The 10,904-nt window shown below is 38.4% G+C and overlaps 1 protein-coding gene across 2 annotated transcripts in view; it reads right to left on the bottom strand.

The window, feature by feature from the left end:
* Positions 1-10,904, bottom strand: part of ABCA13 (ATP binding cassette subfamily A member 13) — a 173,001-nt gene that overhangs the window by 142,618 nt on the left and 19,479 nt on the right. For both annotated transcript variants that reach the window (XR_008974827.1, XM_057428773.1), the window contains exons 8-16: positions 10,341-10,474; positions 8,432-8,596; positions 6,711-6,913; positions 5,962-6,089; positions 3,965-4,059; positions 3,550-3,726; positions 2,955-3,160; positions 1,402-1,544; positions 942-1,059 (exon numbers count right to left, since the gene is read on the bottom strand). Coding sequence is in view for 1 of the 2 variants with exons in the window: in XM_057428773.1 (XP_057284756.1) it covers positions 942-1,059; positions 1,402-1,544; positions 2,955-3,160; positions 3,550-3,726; positions 3,965-4,059; positions 5,962-6,089; positions 6,711-6,913; positions 8,432-8,596; positions 10,341-10,474 (1,369 nt within the window). In the remaining variant the exon portion in view is untranslated. The remainder of the gene's footprint in view (positions 1-941; positions 1,060-1,401; positions 1,545-2,954; positions 3,161-3,549; positions 3,727-3,964; positions 4,060-5,961; positions 6,090-6,710; positions 6,914-8,431; positions 8,597-10,340; positions 10,475-10,904) is intronic.

Here is a 10,904-nt window from a genome sequence, read left to right as displayed (position 1 = left end):
TCTTTCCTAGTCAAAGAAATACCTCTGCATGTATAGCACAAAAATCCAAACAAGTTAGCTGATTTTGTTAAGTCCTACTGTGTAAAGAAAATAGCGCATACTTTAGAAACAGTGGGGGTTATATTTCCCTTTTTCCAGTCGTTAGGAACTTCACCTGACTGCTATGATTTTTCAAATATGATGGACAGTAGCTTAGCAACTTAAATACACATTGTAAGAAGTGTATTTAAGTGTAACTCAACATTGAAGTTAGCAATTTGCATTCTGCAACCTGTGGGTTTTTTTAAGGTAGATATTAAGAACATCTAAGCTTTTGATTCTTCATCTTTCACTGCATTGATAGTGGCTATTTCCATTCGATAAGTTAAAGAAGGAACTGGTTCGGCAAAGAGCTGAAATATCAGCACAATGAAAAATAAAGTTCAAAGTCCAGAAATATAATTCAGAAAGTATTCTTATCTATTAACAGCTGTGATCACCAGCATAGCATGGTAAATACTAGCACTTAGTAGCAGAGGCAACACTCAACAATTATTCCGAAGTTGTTAAACTAGGAATATTTTAATTTTTTTTTTTAACAGAGTGATGATTAAATGGCTCTGGTTTCACTGTTCATCTAGATATTAGGAGGACTATAATGCAAGTAACTTAGTGACAAGAAGGCCTTGTTACACTACATTAGAACTGTCAGGAGTATACCACTTTGATTACTGTTGATAACACACCAAAGATGGAGAAGTCTTTTTTAACACCTTTGAATGACAGCCACAAAATCGTAAATTTCTTTGTAGAATTCTGTTTCTTCCCAGTAATACCAAAAACCATCAGTCATTTGGTGAAAAGAGGCAGGGTAACTATCAACAATTGCAAAAGTCCAAAGTGGAGGTGGGATAAAGGATTTCTGGAAAACAGTTAAATAAAGAAACTAAATTGAACCTTACCGTGCCCAGGAAATAAATGAGGAATAATCTGGTAAGTTTTGCAGAAATGCTAAATAATGGCCTAAAATGGTCTCCAAATTGAGCTTTTGTCTAGAACATAAAGATGCTTCTAGCTCATCTGCAGAGAAAAATGAAAATGTCAACATCAAGAGACATGTCAAAAAAAAGTAGACACTCCACAGGTTCAACCAGTTGGAATTTTCCCAGTAGAAATGGACAACCCAAAAATTCTCTATCTGTCACTAAAATCATAGCTGTTTACCAGAGTCAGGCTCTGTATATTATAACTTTTCTTTGCTAATGTTTCAGTGAGCTGATGAATCCTAAGATTGATGGAAACACAAACAGGCTTACAAATATAAAAATCATCATCGTTTCCCTTTCCAAGGAATACAGTACCTTACAACACACAGGGAACCATCAGAATAAAACCTATGATGTGCAGTAGCTCTTTCCTCACCTGACTGACCTCCCATGGTGCCTGCTGCTTTTTCATTCATGGATTGAGCTACCTCACACATCCAACTGACAAAAGCTGCTAAATCCTCCCAGTATGGGTTATTCTCAAAAACAAACAAAATTTCTTCAAGTGTATTATTAGTTCTGAAATGACACAGAAAACAAGGGTACCATTATTAAACCAGTGATTTCTTTCAAAGTCAAATTACCTTGTGAACACATGCTGTTTCTCTGCAAAATCTCTAGCTAAATTCTATTGCTACTTTATGTGTACAGACAGTCCTACTGACTTAAGTGGGAACTCAAGCAGGCAGTCTAATAGCAGAGTCCTTAGCTAAAGAAAACGACAGCATAGGTATTACATCGTTCTAACTCCAAACCAGAAACCAATCAGTCAAACACAACAACAAAACATACAAATAGCGCTGAGTTTTTCTTGGTCTTCAATGTTACTTAAGCATCTATTCCCAGGGACCTTTAAGCTCTATCAGCAGGTTTGATGCTCTAAAGAGGAATGTAAAACTAGTCCTTACAGTCATTTTTTAGTCTTTTAGTAACAGGGAGAGAGAGAGAAGGCAATCAGCCATTGACCAACAGCAATAGACAAGAAAAATGACAACAATTTTCTAACATCTGGGATGTTATTAATATCTGTGGATTTAATCCCTGCTGCCAAAGCAGCTTGTGGAATTTCTCATAGATTCTTGAATGATTAGAGCTAATAGTTTTAGAAAACTCTTCTGTCAAGTATCTCATGTACAGAAGAAATGTAGATATTTGTCTTCTATACATGTTTAAGTTTGTGACATAGAACACGTGTCCAATATAAACGCAATTTCACGTTAAATGTATTATTCTCATGCTTTACATTGCCAAGCAGGAAAAGTAAAACACTACCTTATTATAAAGTACTTTATTGATATAGGGATTTTTCTCTAATATAGTCTGATTTAGCACCATGAAAACTTCAAATCAGTAGAATTACTGAGTCACTGAAAATGGCAATCAACTTAAAAAGACGAATGGATTTTCTGCCAAAATAGAGGAACAGCAACTACTTGATGTGTTGAGAAAGCAACTTGAAGCTGCAGTACCCCTCCTACTGTGCTTTCCTAACTACCCTCTTTTTGATATTTCCCTGCATCTCCCAGGAGTCTTTCAGATCCAAGTTACCAAGCATCCTGAGCAGCACAGTGCCAGAGAGCAATACGAGGAAGCAGGCTGAAAAGTAACAGAAAATACGTGGATGTGAGAAGATAAAAAGGAAGAATAGATTTTTAGAATCCTAGATACCTGCCTATCCTCAGGCTATTTCCACCCTTACTACTCTCCAATACTACTGCTGCTACTACAAAAAAATAATAATAATAATTAAAAAAATCATCCTCTACCTTCCTGTTTGTGCTTATAGGGAATTGTTAATACTGGGTGGCAATCAAAAGCAAAAAGCAGGATTTTAGCCTTTTTATTTATTCAGTTACTGGTTATAATACCTTATTCCAGGCTGGTACCAGTCAGAATCTTTATGTATTAAAGGGTACACAAGATACATACAGTGAGAAGAGCAGCTGTTCCTGACAAGAGCTGAAATGGACATCCTCCTCAGATGGTGCTTCTGTGCTCAGCAACTGACTAATTTCACAGTAATAAGCATAATTTTTGGTTAGCTGTTCTTCTATTTCTTGCCATCCCAAAGAGTCATTCATTTCTGGATCTGGCAGGCTCTGTCGTCCCTGAGTTACTTTCTGCAGAAGCAGGACCTTTCACAGTAAAGAAAGCAATATTTGAAACCAGTAAAAAGGAAACTCACCTTTGGTCCTGCTTCTTATATTTGTAATCTTAATGTTATTGAAATACAATGTAAAAGAGATTAAATGAGCAGTCTTTCAAACCTTCCAGTTCTTTTTCTGTAAGCCACAGATACTTAGCAGGTCTAAAATGTCACATCCACTCAGGAGACTTACTAAGACCACTTGTGCCTAACCACCAAGCACATTTTGATCAGTTTAAATGATCAGTTACCCATCCACTTATTATTAGCAAACAAGAAGCAGTAAGCTACAACCCCTGCTAATCCATTTTATTTTGTAATAGTATTATAAGTAAGGCACTGCAAGCCTTAAACACAAGAAAAGTCAGAACTACTCACAGATTCCTTTAGTGACTGGAGCTGGTTACCTAGCTTAAAGGTCACCTCTGAGCCATTGCCAGGGCACATGTATATTGCTAAAATGCCAATGTCATCTGAGCCCTGTGGAAGTCTTAGGGTCTTCTCAAACATTGTAAGCAGGTCATTGCAAACATAGGAAGCATTGCTCATCAACATCTAAAATTTAATTAATATACTGTCAATTTAAAAATGAATTCAAGATGAAGGAACAGATTTGATTCACACTCCATATTAATTCTTAAAATGAAATGTCAAAAGACAAAAGAGTACAAAGTAAAGTTGGACCAGAATGCTGCCAAATAAAAAGTAAAATACTTAACAAGTACTTTTTATCCCCCCAATAGCCTCTGGAGCTTTATGCAAATTAACATACAAATATCAAATAAAAGCATACCTGTTTTAGCTCCACAAAGAGCTTTCTGATGTCAAGATGAATGAATCCATCTCTTTGGGCAAAGGGAATCAGTTTTTCCAGGCTACGTAAAGCGTCTGTAAGACATTTTTCCCACACACCCCACAAAGAAAATATTTAACCTGCACAGTAATTTTGGGATATTACAGTAGGAAACATCCTTATAGGAAGAGAAAACTGTGCATGACAGAGTTTAAAAATACAGCAGTTAGAGAGGTATAAAGGTTCAATTTTGTTTAGATGACATCCCTGCCCTGAGCTCTCCATTTTGCACAAAAGACGTACGCAGTTGCACTCTGCACTTCTGGGGAGCAAAGACAGCTCCCCTCATGTGCCACCACTGAAAAAGGCTCATGGAGACAAGGCAGGAAGAAGAGACAAGTCTTCTTACACCAGCAAAAGCATGATCCTATCCACTTTCATAGTTATATCAGAGTAGCTCAAACAACTTCAGTGACCTTTCATGATTTCCAGGAAGGAAATGAGGTCCTGTGTGGGCTTCTAGCTATGAATGTTATAAACTCTTCCCACATGTAACTGTTGATTTAACCAGCAAAAATTTCTGGAATATGGAAAGGTTGCCTAATTCCTCAAGCTGTGAAGCAAAACTAATCTCTCTCTCCTCAAATGAAAAGACAACCACAGAAATGTTACCAGGTCATGTTATTGAGTTGCCAAATCCAGTAGCCCTACAAAGATCAAGCTGTCACACCTCCATGCCCCGTGGTCCAATGAGCAGCAAGGCTGGGAGGCACACAAGCCAATGCATGCACAGTAAATGCACATGGCCATCCACATAGATCAACACAGACCAACACATACAGCACTTGCATGCCCACAAACAGCACCAAAGGCCTCACCCTGTTAACCTCCCTGGTTGGTCAGGGTGAAGGTCTGCTAGAGACATATATATATATATATATATATATGTACACGCACAGTGTCAATCCCCCCCAGCAGCTTGGCTCAGCCAACCAGATTGCCCAGCAGATGCCCCTGCCTCTCAGTCTCCCTCCACAGTTGCTGACGTCTGGGTATACGAGCCCAGAATAGAGAGATCTCACCCAGTAAAAGAATTAGAAGCGCAGTCTAGAGAGAAAGCAGGACAGATCTACAATGGTCAGGGGCATGGCCAGGCAAGCAGCCTCTTTATTACGAGAGACCCCTCTTTTGTCACCTTATTGCTGTTTTCCCATCCTAGTTACTCCCCAAACCACCTAAATAATTTCATCTCCCCGCTTCTGGTTCCCCTTCCAAACCTCTCATACTGTCTTGTGCAACCCCAAAACACTCTTTCCCTGCTTCCTCTAATAAGTCCAATGCCCCCAGGCAGTAATGCTCTTCAGTCTGTAAGGTGGCCATTTTGATTCACTTGCAATGACCAGTCAGAAAAGCCAAGCTACACCTAAATCTAAACCAAGACTTCTTGTTCATACCTATATGGCTGCCTGGATAGTCAACACTCAAAAGGTTGTGGTCAATGGCTCGACAACCAAGTGACCAAGTACCACCAGTGAAGAGTGACATTCCTTAGGGGTTAGTATTAGGACCAGCACTGTTTAACATCTTTGTGGGAGACATGGACTTGGGGATCATCAGCCGGAGTGTGAGCTCGCAGCTCAGAAAGCCAACCATATCCTGGGCTACATCAAAATGAGTGTGACCAGCACATAAAAGGAGGTGATCCTGCCCCTTTAGACCACTCTGGTGAAACCCCAACCTTGAGTACTGTGTCCAGTTCTGGGGCCCCCAGCATAAGGCCAGGTTGGATGGTGTCTTGTGCAACCTGGTCTAGCAGAAGGTGACCATGGCAGGGGTTTGGAACAAGATGATCTTTAATGTCCCTTCCAACCCCAACCCAGGGCACATGTATTGCAGAGCCCAAATGCCTTCCTAGAGGTAGAATGTTACTAATTTTCCATGTTATAATGTGGAAGTCATTTGAATGATAGTAACAAATAACCACCATTCAGCTTTACCTTCAGTGAAGTATAAATACTGTGCTATCACATTCCTTATGGCTCCATCTACCAGAAGCAATCTCTTTGAAATAGGCCATTGAGGTACATCCTGAAGTACAGACTTCATTCTCTCCAGATTCAGGATTCTGCAATCAAAAGAGGTGGAGCACAGTGGCATTGTGTACTACAAACAAAAAGATAAAGTTGCTAAAAAGCTATGGGACTTTTTTTCTGTTGTGCAGTCACTATATCATCTACTTTGTAGGTTCTTACAACAGCACCAGTATAGCAGTTTCCTTGTATAAAAAAAAAAGAACCAAATTCCAAAATGCACAAATAAATTATTGAACAATTTGACTGCAGGCTCTCCCTTAACAGTAGATAATGGATTGTACCTTTCAGATTAATCCTCAGATGTTGATTTGTATAGTATAGATCATCTCTCCTCTAATGAGGAACAGGTTTTGATATGAACAATTTATTACAAGTATATAGCCATACAAATGCCAAATTGAGACCAACATTATAACTCCCAGAGGGGATACAAATCATCCAATGTGCATTTTGAAAGAGAATTATCAATTCCTGTGTTCTGCCACAGTCTTTTCATAAGCCTCTGACAAACATAAACTCCCTGCATCTACAGCTTAAGTCCTGTGCAGAATCTCTCAATTCATTTATAAATCAGAAATCAGTGAAGTGTAATGTCAAAATAAATATTCAGTTGATCTGAATTTTATAAGACAAGTTGCAGAAAGATAACTTACAGATCATGAGATGCAGTATATCCTTCTGAAAAGTAGGCATCTGATTTCTTATTCCATTCCTGGATCAGGGTACTTATCTCTGCAAAAAGTTTCCTGACTTCCCTGTCATCTAGAAACCGAGACATTAAATCATCTATGATTCTTTCAAGTTCCAAAAGGAGTTTCTGAGAGAACCTGTTGTTGCTGAACCATTGCTCAAATACCTAGAAGATTGAATGCAAAACAGAATGCACCTTGTTAAAAAAACAAAGCTTTATTATTTAGAAAATACACCAAACTTGCATGTCTAAAAAAAACCCAAGCACACACACGCAATTAATAACAGAAAATTTTCTCCCTAACAGTGTGTCTAGACTCTGAAATTACTGGCCTCACAGAGGTTGATTTACAATACAGTTTCAACTGACCTGCAAGTTGCCTATGTAACATGCTACATCATATGGAGAACTAACATCCTGTGGTGTGCTGTCCCTGCCCACAGACCCAGGAATGGTAAAATAAAAACAGCCTGAGGCTGAAACCAATCAAAAGCAGACCTCCAGTCAAAAGCTTGCTTTCCCTTACAGGGCTTCTGCCTACACTAACAAGAAAATGGAAGGCAGCAGCTTCAACATTTTTGGTGTCCCATTACACAGAGAGAAGAAAAATGAGCCTGCGTGCTCCTATTGTGTAGTCTGGAATAAATAAGGCATACTAAGGCCTGGCCAAATCTACTGACTACTTTCCTTTTTCCACCATTAATTTATTTAATGCCAAGTGGTCATAACAGAATTTTACTATAAGAGATGTTTTGTTCCCCAAGGGAATTTCCAGTGGCCAGCAGCTTACAGTACTTCAAGTTGCCACCATAAGGATGTCAGCTCTTCTGAAAAGCTTTTAAATCATGGCTGAAATTATTAATGAGTTTTCCTGCAGCTAATAGAAATTAGTGCATTAGTTTGGGCAATCAAATTATTACTTCAAGTCACACATCAGTGAAACCTTTATCAAGAGAAAAATCAAAGGCTCCATTTTTGAGGAAACACACAGTAAGCTCTACATGCTTTCTTCAGATATTGCAAACATCTCCACAGCAGCTTGATACACAACTTCTATTATTTTATTTAAAAAAATCTCATATTTCAGTGAAAAAACAAACACCAGCATTAAGACAGCTAGGGAAGTGTTCTCATTCAAAAACATCTGAATTGTTTATCCTTTTCTCTATGAACTACACATATGTCATCCTAGAGACTGCATGCCAAGTTGTTCTGCCAGAGCAGAATTTTGAGATGCTATACTAGACATGTACTCTCATCCCCTGCAACGTGCTTCAGCTACTATTGCCAGAGATAGTGGAGGAAAAGTAAAAATAAATTAATTGTATACTATATCAGTGGAGGCCTGTAGTCTGCTTTCAGTTTTGCCCTTAATTCAGGCTCAGGTCAGACAGTAAACTTCTTTCTGCTAGGCCTCTGCATCATATTATATTTTACCATATTCCCTATTAGATTTCAAATCTGTATTTGAGTTAATGACAGAATCTGATTAAGTGGACACATGGTGATAGATTAGACTGCCACTGTAACAATTCTTTCTATGGATTACTTTGTCTTATTAGCAAGATGAAAATTTTACAAAAGTAACATTTAACAGATGATAAGTCAGATCTTTATACCGAGTTACTGTTGACAATTACATGCAAAAAATTAGGAATTTAATCTATTAACTTATTAGCGTACCTGTGCATAGAGTCTGAGCTTGCTGACAGCATGAACAAGATATATTTTGGCCTCATGCCATGTAGAAATACAATCGTCTTCATTATTCTCTTCATTTGCTTCATCTTTTGGCACTCTCGACAGAGCAAAGCACACAAACTGCTCCAGTGTCTCTCCTGTGGGAATCTGGCAAGGATATAAGAAATTAATGAGTATCTCAAGACAGTTGCTGAGTATTATCTCTGCTATCAACTTACTTATCTGGTGACAAAAAGAATATAGCCTCCTTCAGTGAGAACAAAGCCCACTTAATCCAGCCTCATATTCTAGGGCACATACTTCAAAGTATTCCACATGAAGAGTGCTGTATAAAATACCACTGGCACATTAGGGTACTTGTAGACCTGGCAGAATTATGAGACTAGTATATGCAAGGAATTTTCACCATGTAGCTACCCCAGCATTACTTCTATAGTCATTTGCAGGTTGACGCTGAACAAACTTGACAATGATACAGTACCCCTATACTACAATAACTGTATTGAAGCAACTTCACCAGTATTAAAATTACTGATGTGGAAAGCACTCAGCACAGTGATACATATGAACCAATGACTGCATGCAGCAGACTAGTTTTAAATTGAAGTCGGCAGGTTTCAGCAATGTGGCCAAGAGGCCGGAATTTTTTCCTCACAGCCTGACTTCTAGACTTTGTGTCGAAAGATTTATTATTCCCAATCACATAAATGTCATTAAAGCATACAAAAATAATATAGCTCATTTTAATTATTCTTGTTAATGCCTTTCTAAAACACTTGACATCCTAACTCCTCTTGATTGTGACTAGAAAATTTATTAAAAGTTTTGCAGAAGTTTTGGCCTCAAACTACCTGGGGCTTCAGATGCAGAATTAAAGTGCTCAGAACAGATATTTCCAGGTTTCTATATTTCCCTTCATACTTTCTGAAGGTCTTCAATGCCCTAACACAATCACACAAATCAAGATATTAGCTTAAGTAGCTAGCGAGTTGCCTGGGATTACACAGCCAACCGTATCTACCAGGCTGCAGTCAAAACCCATTCAGCTGATCAAACTGGCCAACACTGATATTTCATTAAAAGGCCATTCAAAAGTGAGGGATTTTTTAATAATTCATCCCTTTGTGTAAATAAGCTATTCTTATAGTGAGCTCTTCTGGAGTACAACTCCAGACTGTACTGGCAAAGAACAAACAGATTTCAGATAAATACCAACGTGTTGTGTTCAATCACTGTGGACTTCAGCTGAAATTCAAAAACATTTCAAGTGTTTTGCAGTCAAGCCATCACAACAGGTCACTTTGATCTAGAAGGCCAGAAAGTCTCTTTTCTCAGAGAGGGCTTTCTTCAAAATTTGATAGATCACTGGTATGTTTGAATAGTCCCACTGAGAGACTCATCAGTCAAGTATACTGATATCAAGACTGCACAACTGAGAAAAAAGGACTCCTGATGTGCCTTAATTTACACACAGAAGACACGGGCATTCTTTGTCTAGCAAACCAGATGAAAAACACTACCTGACAAATTAATCCAGGCACCTTCAAGTCTAGGAATTAGTTTAAAAGCTTAGTGAAACAAACCAGAGTTCTCTACAGGATTAGGTAAAAACCTCAGGACCTTGCTGTGTTCAGTAATGACTTCATAGAAGCATAAATTCATTAATGAATACAACTACATCTATCAATATTTTCATGTGCAGAAATTTCAGCTGAAGCTAAATACATTTCTGTTTCGGTGGGAGTGAACCCAGGATATTTAGGAGAGTTATAGCTTCCTCATGAATGTAAGATATGACTATAGCTCCTGTAAGGCATGAAAAAAAACCCTTCAGGGTAGAAATAAAAACAAAGATGAAAAAGAGTGACACTGAAATTTCCAAGTGATTTACCTTTCTTAATTGTGCTGTATAACTTAGTAACTTCTCAATGTGAAGATCATCAAAACCAAACCTGGATTCAAGTTCTGTTCTCACTGCATGTGGATTCCACAAAACATCCCAGAGAGAAAGATTATAGTGAAAACCTGAAAGAAAGAAAACCTTCTGCTTGCATCATTCCTGCTTTTTGTTCACGTTGTTTCTGATGACATCCAAGTACCATGTACTTTTCCAAAAAAAAAAAAAAAAAGTGTGGTGTGTACCTGAATACCAGTTTCACTAGGATAAAATTCATGAGTGCATTAGTATTATGGCAAGGCCTGTTAATCTGACAGTTCCTATGACAATGGTGAGATGCCCCTGTACAGTGATTGCCAGCAGACCAAGCAGTGTGCCATTCAAAACTGTGCATCTAATTCTGCACCTAGTCATGAAAATGTGTGTGCATGGGCTGGGTACGGATCATTGCTGAGAGCACACATCAGAAGAATACCAGAAGACCCAAGAAATTCAAGTTCATTCTCTGTGCAAGGTCTCCAACGTAAACACCCTTTTACTACTCCTGTCTTCATTTTG

This window comes from Pezoporus wallicus, unplaced genomic scaffold, assembly GCF_028554395.1.
Source record: "Pezoporus wallicus isolate ANWC-B61680 ecotype Strahan unplaced genomic scaffold, APGP_CSIRO_Pwel_v1 contig_6658, whole genome shotgun sequence".
In the NCBI taxonomy this organism is placed as follows: domain Eukaryota; kingdom Metazoa; phylum Chordata; class Aves; order Psittaciformes; family Psittacidae; genus Pezoporus; species Pezoporus wallicus.
Note: the sequence above shows the minus strand (reverse complement) of the source record. Positions and strands in the feature narration are given on the sequence as shown.